Here is a 15,686-nt window from a genome sequence, read left to right as displayed (position 1 = left end):
GGCCCAGCACCTCCATATCCTCGGCAGAGTGGGAGGGGGAGTTGAAATGGTGAGCCACGGGGCGGTTTGGTTGATTGGTGCGGGTGTCTCGGAGATGTTCCCTAAAGCGCTCTGCTAGAAGGCGCCCAGTCTCCCCCATGTAGAGGAGACCGCATCGGGAGCAACGGATACAATAAATGATATTAGTGGATGTGCAGGTAAAATTTTGATGGATGTGGAAGGCTCCTTTAGGGCCTTGGATGGAGGTGAGGGAGGAGGTGTGGGCACAGGTTTTACAGTTCCTGCAGTGGCAGGGGAAAATGCCAGGATGGGAGGGTGGGTCGTAGGGGGGCGTGGACCTGACCAGGTAGTCACGGAGGGAACGGTCTTTGCGGAAGGCGGAGAGGGGTGGGGAGGGAAATATATCCCTGGTGGTGGGGTCTGTTTGGAGGTGGCGGAAATGTCGGCGGATGATTTGGTTTATGCAAAGGTTGGTGGGGTGGAAGGTGAGCACCAGGGGCGTTCTGTCCTTGTTACGGTTGGAGGGGTTGGGTCTGAGGGCGGAGGTGCGGGATGTGGACGAGATGCGTTGGAGGGCATCTTTAACCACGTGGGAAGGGAAATTGCGGTCTCCAAAGAAGGAGGCCATCTGGTGTGTTCTATGGTGGAACTGCTCCTCCTGGGAGCAGATACGGCGGAGGTGGAGGAATTGGGAATACGGGATGGCATTTTTGCAAGAAGTAGGGTGGGAAGAGGTGTAATCCAGGTAGCTGTGGGAGTCGGTGGGTTTATAGAAAATGTCAGTGTCAAGTCGGTCGTCACTGATGGAGATGGAGAGGTCCAGGAAGGGGAGGGAGGTGTCAGAGGTGGTCCAGTTAAATTTAAGGTCAGGGTGGAATGTGTTGGTGAAGTTGATGAATTGCTCAACCTCCTCGCGGGAGCACGAGGTGCCGCCAATGCAGTCATCAATGTAGCGGAGGAAGTGGTGGTGAGTGGTGCCGGTGTAATTACGGAAGATCAACTGCTCTACGTAGCCAACAAAGAGACAGGCATAGCTGGGGCCCATAAAAGTGCCCATGGCTACCCCTTTGGTCTGGAGGAAGTGGGAGGATTCAAAGGAGAAATTGTTAAGGGTGAGGACCAGTTCGGCCAAACGAATGAGTGTGTCAGTGGAAGGGTACTGTTGGGGACATCTGGAGAGGAAAAAACGGAGGGCTTGGAGGCCCTGGTCATGGCGGATGGAGGTGTAGAGGGATTGGATATCCCAATTCCTTCTCATCTCAGTTCTAAAGGGTCTTCTCTTCACTCTGAGGCTGTACCCTTGGGTCTGAGTCTCTCCTAATGTTGGAAAACATCTTCTCCACATCTGCTCTATCGAAGGCTCTCAGTATTTTGTAAGTTTCAATCAGATCCCCCCTTTCCTTTTAAACTCAACTGTTCCTCATATACATCCTTCATCCTGGGGTCATTCTTGTAAATCTCCTCTGGACCCTCTCCAGCCTCATATTCCTTAGATATGGGGCCCAAAATTGCACACAATATTCAAACAGGTCTAACCAGAGTCTTGTACAGCCTCAGTATATTGTCTCTGCTTTTGTAATACAAACCTCTGGAAACAAACGCTAAAACTCATGAGGGGAAACATCCTCTCAGCATTTGTACTGTCAAGCCCCTTAAAAATCCTAAATGTCTCAATGTGATCACCTCTCAATCTTCTAAACTCCAATGAGTACTGAGTGTTTAACCTGTTTAGTCTTTGCTCATAAGACAATCCCTCCAGACCAGAAATCAGCCCAGTGAACCTTTAAGGGTGTAACTACTGTTTGCTGGTCTATAAAATACTCCCACCAGTGTTTTCTGCCTCTTGCTATTGATCATTTGATTGTCATTGACACTGACCTCCCCCCCAATATTGACCTCTGACTCCTCCCCACACAGTAACCCATAATCACCCTGACACTGACCCCATCACACCCAACATTGACCACCCCAACAATGAAGAGTGTGCTGCTGGAAAAGCACAGCAGGTCAGGCAGCACCCGAGGAGCAGGAAAATCAACGTTTCATGCAAAAGAGTTGGATAGAGCTCTCAAGGATAGTGGAATCAAGGGTTATGGAGATAAGGCAGGAACAGGATACTGATTAAGGATGATCAGCCATGATCATATTGAATGGTGGTGCAGGCTCGAAGGGCAGAATGGCCTACTTCTGCACCTATTGTCTAAAAGCCCTTCATCAGGAATGAGGCTGGGAGCCTGAGAGGTGGAGAGATAAATGGGGGGGGGGGGGGGGAGGGGGGGGGGGAAGGTAGCTGGGAATGCAATAGGTAGATGAAGGTGGGGGAGTAGGTGATAGGTCAGAGAGGAGGGAGGTGCAGATAGGTGGGAAGGAAGATTAATAGGTGAGACAGGTCATGAGGACGGTGCTGAACTAAAAGGTTGGAACTGAGGTAAGGTGGGGGAAGGGGGGTGGGAGAAAATGAGGAAACTGGTGAAATCCACATTGATGCCCTGGGGTTGGAGGCCCCGAGGCAGAAGATGAGGCATTCTTTCTCTGAAGCGCTCTGCGAGTAGGCATCCTGTCTCCCCAGTGTAGAGACAACCACATCGGGATCAACGGATACAATAAATGACATGTATGGAAACTTTGTTGGATGTGGAAGGCTCCTTTGGGGTCTTGGAAGGAGGTGAGGGGGGAGGTGTGGGTGCAGGTTTTACAATTCCTGCTGTGGCAGGGGAAGGTGCCAGGAGGGGAGGGTGGGTTATTAGGGGGCGTAGACCTGACGAGGCAACAGCCTTTACAGAAAGTGGATGGGATGGGGAGGGAAATATATCTCTGGTGGTGCGGTCTGTTTGTAGATGACGGAAATGGCGGAGGATGATGGGATGTATTCTGAGGTTGGTGGGGTGGAAGATAAGGACCAGGGGAGTTCTGTCCTTATGGCAATTAAAGGGGTGGGGTTCGAGGATGGAGGTGCGGGATGTGGATGAGATGCGATGGGGGACATCATCAACCACGTGGGAGGAGAAACTGCGGTCTTTAAAGAAGGCTATCTGGTGTGTTCTGTGGTGGAACTGGTCCTCCCGGGAGCAGATGCAGCGGAGGCAGAGGAATTGGGAATAAGGGATAGTATTATTGCAGGAGGCAGGGTGGAAGGATGAGTAATCCACAAGGAGGTTGAACAATCTCATCTACTTCCCATACCTCTGCCCTCGAACCCCACCCTTCCAACCACAACAAGGACAGAACTCCCCTGGTCCTCACCTTCCATTCCACCAACCTCAGTATGCATCGCATCATCCTCCGCCATTTCCACCACCTACAAACAGACTCCACCACCAGGGATATATTTCCCTTCCCACCACACCGCAATCCACTTTCCGTAAAGATCATTCCCTCCGTGACTACCTTGTCAGGTGCACATCCCCCAACAACCCACCCTCCCCCTGCCACCGCAGGGATTGCAAAACCTGCGCCCACACCTCACCCCTCACCTCCTTCCAAGGCCTCAAAGGTGCCTTCCACATTCAAAGTTTCATATGCACTTTCACACGTCATTTACTGTATCGGTTGCTTCCGATGCGGTCTCCTCTACATTGGGGAGTCAAGACGCTCACTCGCCAAGCGCTTCGGAGAATATCTCCGGGACACCCGCACCAACCAATCCCATGGCCCTGTGGCCCAACATTTCAACTCCCTCTCCCACTCTGCCGAGGACATGCAGGTCCTGGGCCTCCTCCATCACTACTCCCTCACCACCCGATGCCTGGAGGAAGAACGCCTCATCTTCCACCATGGGACCCTTCAACCCCAGGACATCAATGTGAATTTCACCAGTTTCCTCATTTCTCTTCACCCCACCTTACCCCAGTTCCAACCTTCCAGTTCAGCACCACCCTAATGACCTGTCCCAACTATCTACACCACCCTCCCCTCCAACCTACCAACTTTACCCTCTCCTCCATCCACCTACTGCACTTCCAGAGGCTCCCAGCCTCATTCCTGATGCAGGGCTTTTGCCCGAAACGCCAATTTTCCACTCCTCGGACGCTGCCTGAATTGCTGTGGTTTTTCAGCAGCACACTCTAATCTCCAGCCCTCACTTTCGCCATCCCAACAATGACAGCCACCTCAAGGCACTGACCCCCCCGACAACAAGACACTGACTCCGACCCTGCCAAGAGACCCCCCAACCCTCATCCCCACTGGACAATGACCTCAACCCCACCCTCAGAGTCATCCCAGAGCCCCCAACACTGACTCCCACTCCCCTGTCCCAGATAATGATCTCCTGACACCAACTCCCGAGCCTGTCCTGACCCCAAAAACGGTGGAGCGTGTGCACCGAGAGCTGACCTTCAGGAGCTCCCCAGCAGTGGTGAGGGAGTCCTGGGGTAAGAGGGATGAGGGTCGCAGTGATGAATCCTGCAGCAAATCTCGCCTCAGGCGCTTGCCGTCTGCAGAGGCTCCCTCTCGCTGCCCCCAGGCACCCAGCAGGTAGCTGTGGGGTTCATGTCTCTGCCGCTGCTCAATGCTCCTACAAAACAAGAGGAAATTGGAGCTGACAATAACATTGGGTACAGACAACAGACACAGAAACACCAGCAAAACCCCAGCAAGCAGCTCCTGCCTGAGAGTACAGGCCCCAGTTAAAACTGACTAACAAAAGGGCTGTAGAAAAGACCAGAATATTGACCCCCCTACAATGTCCACATTGTTTCAGAGCACCAGTGAGAGTGAGCTCCAATGACGACTGGGACTTCGCCAAGTGTTTCTGTGACAGTCACCATTACAACTCCTGTCCAATTGAAGACCCATGCCTGATGTTCAAAATGGTCAATCAGGGGCTAGTGGTGTGGGCAGGACTGGCCCCTTCTACCCTCCAACCTGGGGCAGGTGATGGGGATGGACACTGACTCGATGGTGGTTATGCACTGAGATGGGGGAGGATAACTGAGCCGAACCAGACAGCACTCAGTGATGAAGGAATTGGAGTTTGGGGAACACTCATTAGCAGTGGGTTAGCCACAGGAATAGACACCTCTGTGACCATGATGTGACTGTGATCGAGAGTCTGCCCGACACGCCCAGATCCCACTGTGAGGTCTACCAGGAACTTTCCCTGCATATTGGTGAGGTCTCACTATTGCCAAGTGGGAGCTTAGAGGAAAGTGACCATTAATTACCTGAATTAGATACTGACCATTGGTCAGAGGGTATGCATAGCACTGGGACGTCTGCCTCTGGTGGCTGCCCTTCCAATAATCATCTCATACCAGTTACAAAAAAATCACGTTGTAATCATTGTATAAGATCATTGATCACTAGATACTGTCGACCACTTTGTGATCAGGGTGATCTACAATATATAGTGATCAATGATCTTGTAGAATGATCATCCAATGATCTACAGTATATAGTGATCAGGGATATTATACAGCAGTCATACAGTGAGCTACAGTATGTTGCGATCAATGGTCTTACTCAAATGATCTCTATTGTCAGTGAAGCACAACGGAAGTGTGAGGACACAGGAACCCAAAATTATAGGAGTCATCGAACACCACACTGAGATCTTTCAGCCTGTGAACAGTCACAGTGAAATTTCCCAAAGAGACAGCTTTGAAACCACTACTTTACTTGACAGGTATTAGGAGCAGCATTCTCACGTTTTCAGTTAAACTGAAACTTTGCAAAGTGGTAAGAGAAATGATGTGGAGTCCCAGGCAGTGAGAAGAGTCTTCTTTTAAAAACCCTCTTCAACTTGGAGAGTCATCAGCCTAGCACAGCCAATTGTCCAATCCAGCTTGTTTCTGAAGTAAATTCCTGCAAGGGAAACCGAGGACACAGTGTTTCCACTGAAAGGTCTTTCAGTCAGGAATGTTCGACCCAACATGGAGGGGAACATTGATTCCTTCAGTAATGTTAAAAGGACATCAGAAGGGTGTCTTTGAAGATGAGGATGACCATTACGGAGGACGCTGTGAGGGAGTAAACACAAGGGCTCCTCCAAGGGGCATGAGCCGACTGGATTACTTGCATATTTCGATGATTCCCTGCTTATCAGAAAAACACCAAACTGTGATACTGAAGGTGATCACCTGCAACAACACCAGAATCCAGAGCATTCAGAATTGAAAGCATTTGGAGATGGTGAACTGGGGAAGCTGGTTTTTATTGCTTAATGAATCACTGACAAGGAGGTGAGGATTAGCTTTTGAACATTGAAGAACATGGCAGGAAGAGAGCGAACGCAAGGGGCGAGGAGAGAGAGCGCACGGTCGGGTGGAGAGAGAGAGCGCACGGTCGGGTGGAGAGAGAGAGCACGGTCGGGTGGAGAGAGAGAGCGCACGGTCGGGTGGAGAGAGAGAGCGCACGGCCGGGTGGAGAGAGAGAGCGCACGGCCAGGTGGAGAGAGAGAGCGCACGGCTGGGTGGAGAGAGAGAGCGCACGGCCGGGTGGAGAGAGAGAGCGCACGGTCGGGTGGAGAGAGAGAGCGCACGGCCGGAGGAGAGAGAGAGCACACGGCAGGAGGAGAGAGAGAGCACACGGCAGGAGGAGATGGAGCGCACGGCCGGAGGAGAGAGAGCGCACGGCCGGAGGAGAGCAAGCACATGGCCGGAGGAGAGAGAGCGCAAGGCCGGAGGAGAGAGAGAGCGCACGGCCGGAGGAGAGAGAGAGTGCGCACGGCCGGAGGAGAGAGAGCGCACGGCCGGAGGAGAGAGAGCGCACGGCCGGAGGAGAGAGAGCGCAAGGCCGGAGAAGAGAGAGAGCGCACGGCCGGAGGAGAGAGAGAGAGCGCACGGCCGGAGGAGAGAGAGCGCACGGCCGGAGGAGAGAGAGCGCACGGCCGGAGGAGAGAGGGCGCACGGCTGGAGGAGAAAGAGCGCACGGACGGTGGAGTGAGAGTGCGCACGGCCAGAGGAGAGAGAGAGCGCACGGCCGGAGGAGAGCAAGCACACGGCCGGAGGAGAGCAAGCACACGGCCGGAGGAGAGAGAGCGCAAGGCCGGAGGAGAGAGAGCGCAAGGCCGGAGGAGAGAGAGAGCGCACGGCCGGAGGACAGCGAGCGCACGGCCGGAGGACAGCGAGCGCACGGCCGGAGGAGAGAGAGCGCAAGGCCGGAGGAGAGAGAGCGCAAGGCCGGAGGAGAGAGAGCGCAAGGCCGGAGGATAGAGAGCGCACGGCCGGAGGATAGAGAGCGCACGGCCGGAGGATAGAGAGCGCACGGCCGGTGGAGAGAGAGCGCAAGGCCGGAGGAGAGAGAGCGCAAGGCCGGAGGATAGAGAGCGCACGGCCGGTGGAGAGCGCACGGCCGGAGGAGAGTGCGCACGGCTGGAGGAGAGAGGGAGCGCACGGCTGGAGGAGAGAGAGCACAGGGCCGGAGGAGAGAGAGAGAGAGTGCACAGCAGAAGGAGAGCGAGCGCACGGCCAGGGGAGAGAGAGAGAGCGCACGGCCGGAGGAGAGAGAACGCACGGCCGGAGGAGAGGGAGAACACACGTCCGGAGGGAGAGCGCACGGCCGGAGGAGAGCGAGAGCGCACGGCCGGAGGAGAGCGAGCACAGGGCCGGAGGAGAGAGAGAGAGAGTGCACAGCAGAAGGAGAGCGAGCGCACGGCCGGAGGAGAGGGAGAGCGCACGGCCGGAAGAGAGAGAGCGCACGGCTGGAGGAGAGAGAGCGCACGGCTGGAGGAGAGAGAGCGCACGGCTGGAGGAGAGAGAGCGCACGGCCAGGGGAGAGGGAGAGCGCACGGCCGGAGGAGAGAGAGCGCACGTCTGGAGGAGAGAGAGCGCACGGCTGGAGGAGAGAGAGCACACGGCAGAAGAAGAGCGAGCGCACGGCTGGAGGAGAGGGAGATCGCACGGCCGGAGGAGAGCGAGCGCACGACCGGAGGAGAGAGAGCGCACGGCCAGAGGAGAGAGAGTGCACGGCCGGGTGGAGTCGAGCGCACGGCCGGAGGAGAGAGAGCGCACGGCCGGAGGAGAGTGAGAACACACGTCCGGAGGAGAGGGAGAGCGCACGGCCGGAGGAGAGAGAGAACACACGTCCGGAGGAGAGGGAGAGCGCACGGCCGGAGGAGAGAGAGTGCACGGTCGGGTGGAGTGCGAGCGCATGGCCGGAGGAGAGAGAGCGCACGGCCGGAGGAGAGAGAGCGCACGGCCGGAGGAGAGGGAGAGCGCACGGCCGGAGGAGAGGGAGAGCGCACGGCCGGAGGAGAGGGAGAGCGCACGGCCGGAGGAGAGTGAGAGCGCACGGCCGGAGGAGAGAGAGCGCACGGCCGGAGGAGAGAGAGCGCACGGCCGGAGGAGAGAGAGTGCACGGTCGGGTGGAGTGCGAGCGCACGGCCGGAGGAGAGAGAGCGCACGGCCGGAGGAGAGAGAGCGCACGGCCGGAGGAGAGAGAGTGCACGGTCGGGTGGAGTGCGAGCGCACGGCCGGAGGAGAGAGAGCGCACGGCCGGAGGAGAGAGAGCGCACGGCCGGAGGAGAGGGAGAACACACGTCCGGAGGAGAGGGAGAGCGCACGGCCGGAGGAGAGAGAGAGCGCACGGCCGGAGGAGAGAGAGCGCACGGCCGGAGGAGAGAGAGCGCACGGCCAGAGGAGAGGGGGAGCGCACGGCCGGAGGAGAGAGAGTGCACGGTCGGGTGGAGTGCGAGCGCACGGCCGGAGGAGAGAGAGCGCACGGCCGGAGGAGAGAGAGCGCACGGCCGGAGGAGAGGGAGAACACACGTCCGGAGGAGAGGGAGAGCGCACGGCCGGAGGAGAGAGAGAGCGCACGGCCGGAGGAGAGAGAGCGCACGGCCGGAGGAGAGAGAGCGCACGGCCGGAGGAGAGGGGGAGCGCACGGCCGGAGGAGAGGGGGAGCGCACGGCCGGAGGAGAGGGGGAGCGCACGGCTGGAGGAGAGAGAGAGCACACGGCCGGAGGAGAGGGAGAGCGCACGGCCGGAGGAGAGGGAGAGCACACGGCCAAAGGAGAGAGAGAGCACACGGGCGGAGGAGAGAGAGAGCGCACGGCCGGAGGAGAGCGAGCGCACGGCCGGAGGAGAGCGAGCGCACGGCCGGAGGAGAGCCAGCGCATGGCCGGAGGAGAAAGAGAGCGCAAGGCCGGAGGAGAGAGAGCACACGGCCAGAGGAGAGAGCGCACGGCTGGAGGAGAGAGAGCACACGGCCGGAGGAGAGAGAGATCGCACAGCAGAAGGAGAGCGTGCGCACGGCCAGAGGAGAGGGAGAGCACGCAGCCGGAGGAGAGGGAGAGCACGCGGGCGGAGGAGAGGGAGAGCGCACATCCGGAGGAGAGGGAGAGCGCACGGCCAAAGGAGAGAGAGGACATGGCCGGAGGAGAGAGAGAGCGCATAGCCGGAGGAGAGGGAGAGCGCACAGCCGGAGGAGAGGGAGAGCGCACAGCCGGAGGAGAGGGAGAGCGCACGGCAGGACGAGAGGGAGAGCGCACGGCCGGAGGAGAGGGAGAGTGCAAGGCCGGAGGAGAGGGAGAGCGCACGGCCGGAGGAGAGGGAGAGCGCACGGCCGGAGGAGAGGGAGAGCGCACGGCCGGAGGAGAGGGAGAGCGCACGGCCGGAGGAGAGGGAGAGCGCACGGCCGGAGGAGAGGGAGAGCACACAACCGGAGGAGAGGGAGAGCGCAGGGCCGGAGGAGAAAGAGCGCACAGCCAGAGGAGAGCGAGCGCATGGCCGGAGGAGAAAGAGAGCGCACGGCCGGAGGAGAGAGAGCACATGGCCGGAGGAGAGCGAGCGCACGGCCGGAGGAGAGCCAGCGCATGGCCGGAGGAGAAAGAGAGCGCAAGGCCGGAGGAGAGAGAGCACACGGCCGGAGGAGAGAGCGCACGGCTGGAGGAGAGAGAGCACACGGCCGGAGGAGAGAGAGATCGCACAGCAGAAGGAGAGCGTGCGCACGGCCAGAGGAGAGGGAGAGCACGCAGCCGGAGGAGAGGGAGAGCACGCGGGCGGAGGAGAGGGAGAGCGCACATCCGGAGGAGAGGGAGAGCGCACGGCCAAAGGAGAGAGAGGACATGGCCGGAGGAGAGAGAGAGAGCGCATGGCCGGAGGAGAGGGAGAGCGCACAGCCGGAGGAGAGGGAGAGCGCACGGCAGGACGAGAGGGAGAGCGCACGGCAGGACGAGAGGGAGAGCGCACGGCCGGAGGAGAGGGAGAGCGCAAGGCCGGAGGAGAGGGAGAGTGCACGGCCGGAGGAGAGGGAGAGCGCACGGCCGGAGGAGAGGGAGAGCGCACGGCCGGAGGAGAGGGAGAGCGCACGGCCGGAGGAGAGGGAGAGCGCACAACCGGAGGAGAGGGAGAGCGCAGGGCCGGAGGAGAAAGAGCGCACAGCCAGAGGAGAGCGAGCGCATGGCCGGAAGAGAAAGAGAGCGCACGGCCGGAGGAGAGAGAGCACACGGCCGGAGGAGAGAGAGAGCACAAGGCCGGAGGAGAGAGCGCACGGCCGGAGGAGAGAGAGCACACGGCCGGAGGAGAGGGAGAGCACGCGGGCGGAGGAGAGGGAAAGCGTACGGCCGGAGGAGAGGGAGAGCGCATGGCCGGAGGAGATGGAGAGCGCACAGCCGGAGGAGAGAGAGTGCACGGCCGGGTGGAGAGCGAGCGCACGGGTGGAGTGCGAGCGAACGGCCGGAGGAGAGAGAGCGCACGGCCGGAGGAGAGAGAACGCACGGCCGGAGGAGAGGGAGAACACACGTCCGGAGTAGAGGGAGAGCGCACGGCCGGAGGAGAGGGAGAGCGCACGGCCAAAGGAGAGAGAGAGCACACGGGCGGAGGAGAGGGAGAGCGCACGGCCGGAGGAGAGGGAGAGCGCACGGCCGGATGTGAGGGAGAGCGCACGGCCGGATGTGAGGGAGAGCGCAGGGCCAAAGGAGAGAGATAGCACACGGGCGGAGGAGAGGGAGAGCACGTAGCCGGAGGAGAGGGAGAGCACGCGGGCGGAGGAGAGGGAGAGCGCACATCCGGAGGAGAGGGAGAGCGCACGGCCAAAGGAGAGAGAGGACATGGCCGGAGGAGAGAGAGAGCGCATAGCCGGAGGAGAGGGAGAGCGCACAGCCGGAGGAGAGGGAGAGCGCACAGCCGGAGGAGAGGGAGAGCGCACGGCAGGACGAGAGGGAGAGCGCACGGCCGGAGGAGAGGGAGAGTGCAAGGCCGGAGGAGAGGGAGAGCGCACGGCCGGAGGAGAGGGAGAGCGCACGGCCGGAGGAGAGGGAGAGCGCACGGCCGGAGGAGAGGGAGAGCGCACGGCCGGAGGAGAGGGAGAGCGCACGGCCGGAGGAGAGGGAGAGCACACAACCGGAGGAGAGGGAGAGCGCAGGGCCGGAGGAGAAAGAGCGCACAGCCAGAGGAGAGCGAGCGCATGGCCGGAGGAGAAAGAGAGCGCACGGCCGGAGGAGAGAGAGCACATGGCCGGAGGAGAGCGAGCGCACGGCCGGAGGAGAGCCAGCGCATGGCCGGAGGAGAAAGAGAGCGCAAGGCCGGAGGAGAGAGAGCACACGGCCGGAGGAGAGAGCGCACGGCTGGAGGAGAGAGAGCACACGGCCGGAGGAGAGAGAGATCGCACAGCAGAAGGAGAGCGTGCGCACGGCCAGAGGAGAGGGAGAGCACGCAGCCGGAGGAGAGGGAGAGCACGCGGGCGGAGGAGAGGGAGAGCGCACATCCGGAGGAGAGGGAGAGCGCACGGCCAAAGGAGAGAGAGGACATGGCCGGAGGAGAGAGAGAGAGCGCATGGCCGGAGGAGAGGGAGAGCGCACAGCCGGAGGAGAGGGAGAGCGCACGGCAGGACGAGAGGGAGAGCGCACGGCAGGACGAGAGGGAGAGCGCACGGCCGGAGGAGAGGGAGAGCGCAAGGCCGGAGGAGAGGGAGAGCGCACGGCCGGAGGAGAGGGAGAGCGCACGGCCGGAGGAGAGGGAGAGCGCACGGCCGGAGGAGAGGGAGAGCGCACGGCCGGAGGAGAGGGAGAGCGCACAACCGGAGGAGAGGGAGAGCGCAGGGCCGGAGGAGAAAGAGCGCACAGCCAGAGGAGAGCGAGCGCATGGCCGGAAGAGAAAGAGAGCGCACGGCCGGAGGAGAGAGAGCACACGGCCGGAGGAGAGAGAGAGCACAAGGCCGGAGGAGAGAGCGCACGGCCGGAGGAGAGAGAGCACACGGCCGGAGGAGAGGGAGAGCACGCGGGCGGAGGAGAGGGAAAGCGTACGGCCGGAGGAGAGGGAGAGCGCATGGCCGGAGGAGATGGAGAGCGCACAGCCGGAGGAGAGAGAGTGCACGGCCGGGTGGAGAGCGAGCGCACGGGTGGAGTGCGAGCGAACGGCCGGAGGAGAGAGAGCGCACGGCCGGAGGAGAGAGAACGCACGGCCGGAGGAGAGGGAGAACACACGTCCGGAGTAGAGGGAGAGCGCACGGCCGGAGGAGAGGGAGAGCGCACGGCCAAAGGAGAGAGAGAGCACACGGGCGGAGGAGAGGGAGAGCGCACGGCCGGAGGAGAGGGAGAGCGCACGGCCGGATGTGAGGGAGAGCGCAGGGCCAAAGGAGAGAGATAGCACACGGGCGGAGGAGAGGGAGAGCGCACCGCCGGAGGAGAGGGAGAGCGCACGGCAGAAAGAGAGAGAGAGCGCACGGCCGGAGGAGAGAGAGAGCGCACGGCCGGAGGAGAGAGAGAGCGCACGGCCGGAGGAGAGAGAGAGCGCACGGCCGGAGGAGAGAGAGAGCGCACGGCCGGAGGAGAGAGAGCGCACGGCCGGAGGAGAGGGGGAGCGCACGGCCGGAGGAGAGAGAGAGCGCACGGCCGGAGAGAGAGGGAGAGCGCACGGCCGGAGGAGAGAGAGAGCGCACGGCCGGAGGAGAGAGAGCGCACGGGCGGAGGAGAGGGAGAGCGCACGGATGGAGGAGAGAGAGCACACGGCCGGAGGAGAGAGAGCGCATGGCAGGAGGAGAGGGAGAGAGCACGGCCAAAGGAGAGAGACAGCACACGGGCGGAGGAGAGGGAGAGCGCACGGCCGGAGGAGAGAGAGCGCACGGCCGGAGGAGAGCGAGCGCATGGCCGGAGGAGAAAGAGAGCGCACGGCCGGAGGAGAGAGAGCACACGGCCGGAGGAGAGAGAGAGCGCACGGCTGGAGGAGTGAGAGCACACGGCCGGAGGAGAGGGAGAGCACGCAGCCGGAGGAGAGGGAGAGCACACGGGCGGAGGAGAGGGAGAGCGCACGGCCGGAGGAGAGGGAGAGCGCACGGCCAAAGGAGAGAGAGGACATGGCCGGAGGAAATGGAGAGCGCATGGCCGGAGGAGAGGGAGAGCGCACGGCCGGAGGAGAGGGAGAGCGCACGGCAGGACGAGAGGGAGAGCGCACGGCAGGACGAGAGGGAGAGCGCACGGCCGGAGGAGAGGGAGAGCGCATGGCCAAAGGAGAGAGAGGACATGGCCGGAGGAAATGGAGAGCGCATGGCCGGAGGAGAGGGAGAGTGCACGGCCGGAGGAGAGGGAGAGCGCACGGCAGGACGAGAGGGAGAGCGCACGGCAGGACGAGAGGGAGAGCGCACGGCCGGAGGAGAGGGAGAGCGCACGGCCGGAGGAGAGGGAGAGCACACAGCCGGAGGAGAGGTAGAGCGCACGGCCGGAAGAGAGAGAGCGCACGGACGGAGGAGAGCGAGCGCATGGCCAGAGGAGAAAGAGTGCGCACGGCCGGAGGAGAGGGAGCGCACGGCCAGAGGAGAGAGAGAGAGCACACGGCAGGAGGAGATGGAGCGCAAAGCCGGACGAGAGAGAGCGCACGGCCGGAGGAGAGCAAGCACACGGCCGGAGAAGAGAGAGCGCAAGGCCGGAGGAGAGAGAGAGCGCACGGCCGGAGGACAGCGAGCGCACGGCCGGAGGAGAGAGAGCGCACGGCCGGAGGAGAGAGAGCGCAAGGCCGGAGGAGAGCGCACGGCCAGTGGAGAGAGAGCGCACGGCCAGTGGAGAGAGAGCGCACGGCTGGAGGAGAAAGAGAGCGCACGGCCGGAGGAGAGGGAGCGCACGGCAGAAGGAGAGAGAGCGCACGGCCGGGGGAGAGAGAGTGCGCACGGCCGGAGGAGAGAGAGCGCACGGCCGGTGGAGAGAGAGCGCACAGCCGGTGGAGAGAGAGCGCACAGCCGGTGGAGAGAGAGCGCACAGCCGGTGGAGAGAGAGCGCACGGACAGAGGAGAGAGGGAGCGCACGGCTGGAGGAGAGAGAGCACACGGCCGGAGGAGAGAGAGAGCGCACGGCTGGAGGAGAGAGAGCACACGGCTGGAGTAGAGAGAGAGCGCACGGCCGGAGGAGAGAGAGAGAGAGTGCACAGCAGAAGGAGAGCGAGCGCACGGCCAGGGGAGAGGGAGAGCACACGGCCGGAGGAGAGGGAGAGCACGCGGGCGGAGGAGAGGGAGAGCGCACGACCGGAGGAGAGGGAGAGCGCACGGCCGGAGGAGAGGGAGAGCGTACGGCCGGAGGAGATGGAGAGCGCACGGCCGGAGGAGAGGGAGAGCGCACGGCCGGAGGAGAGGGAGAGCGCACGGCCGGAGGAGAGGGAGAGCGCACAGACGGAGGAGAGGGAGCACACAGCCGGAGGAGAGAGACTGCACACGGCCGGAGGAGAGAGAGAGCGCACGACCGGAGGAGAGGGAGAGTGCACGGCCGGAGGAGAGGGAGAGCGTACGGCCGGAGGAGAGGGAGCACACGGCCGGAGGAGAGAGAGAGCACACGCCCGGAGGAGAGGGAGCACACGGCCGGACGAGAGAGAGAGCGCACGGCCGGTGGAGAGAGAGCACACGGCCGGAGGAGAGGGAGAGCGCACGGCCGGAGGAGAGGGAGAGCGCACGGCTGGAGAAAGACGGAGAGCGCACGGCCGGAGGAGAGGGAGAGCGCACTTCCGGAGGAGAGAGAGAGCGCACGGCCGGAGGAGAGAGAGAGCGCACGGCCGGAGGAGAGAGAGAGCGCACGGCCGGAGGAGGGAGAGCGCACGGCCAGAGGAGAGGGAGAGCGCACGGCCGGAGGAGAGAGAGATCGCACGGCCGGAGGAGAGAGAGCGCACGGGCAGAGGAGAGAGAGAGCGCACGGCTGGAGGAGAGAGAGCGCACGGCCGGAGGAGAGAGAGCGCATGGCAGGAGGAGAGGGAGAGCGCACGGCCAGAGGAGAGAGAGAGCGCACGGCCAAAGGAGAGTGAGAGCACACGGGCGGAGGAGACGGAGAGCGCATGACCGGAGGAGAGGGAGATCGCACGGCCGGAGGAGAGGGAGAGCGCACGGCCAAAGGAGAGAGAGAGCACACGGCCGGAGGAGAGGGAGAGCGCACGGCCGGAGGAGAGGGAGAGCGCACGGCCGGATGTGAGGGAGAGCGCAGGGCCAAAGGAGAGAGATAGCACACGGGCGGAGGAGAGGGAGATCGCACCGCCGGAGGAGAGGGAGAGCGCACGGCAGAAGGAGAGAGAGAGCGCACGGCCGGAGGAGAGAGAGAGCGCACGGCCGGAGGAGAGAGAGAGCGCACGGCCGGAGGAGAGAGAGCGCACGGCCGGAGGAGAGGGGGAGCGCACGGCCGGAGGAGAGAGAGAGCGCACTGCCGGAGAGAGAGGGAGAGCGCACGGCCGGAGAGAGAGGGAGAGCGCACGGCCGGAGGAGAGGGAGAGCGCACGGCCAGAGGAGAGGGAGAGAGCGCACGGCCGGAGGAGAGAGAGAGCGCACGGCCGGAGGAGAGA

General features: G+C 62.1%; 1 protein-coding gene across 9 annotated transcripts in view; it reads right to left on the bottom strand.

Moving 5' to 3' along the window:
* The window catches only part of ncor2 (nuclear receptor corepressor 2), a 418,107-nt gene that overhangs the window by 335,136 nt on the left and 67,285 nt on the right, over nucleotides 1-15,686 (bottom strand). For all 9 annotated transcript variants that reach the window (XM_087999801.1, XM_087999810.1, XM_087999806.1 and 6 more), the window contains exon 4: nucleotides 4,336-4,516. In XM_087999801.1, coding sequence (XP_087855927.1) covers nucleotides 4,336-4,516 — 181 coding nt within the window. The remainder of the gene's footprint in view (nucleotides 1-4,335; nucleotides 4,517-15,686) is intronic.

The sequence above is a fragment of the Chiloscyllium plagiosum genome, unplaced genomic scaffold (assembly GCF_037043375.1).
Source record: "Chiloscyllium plagiosum isolate Xiang-an unplaced genomic scaffold, Cpla_swu_hap1 HiC_scaffold_24, whole genome shotgun sequence".
NCBI lineage: Eukaryota > Metazoa > Chordata > Chondrichthyes > Orectolobiformes > Hemiscylliidae > Chiloscyllium > Chiloscyllium plagiosum.
This window is presented reverse-complemented; position numbering and strand designations above follow the sequence as displayed.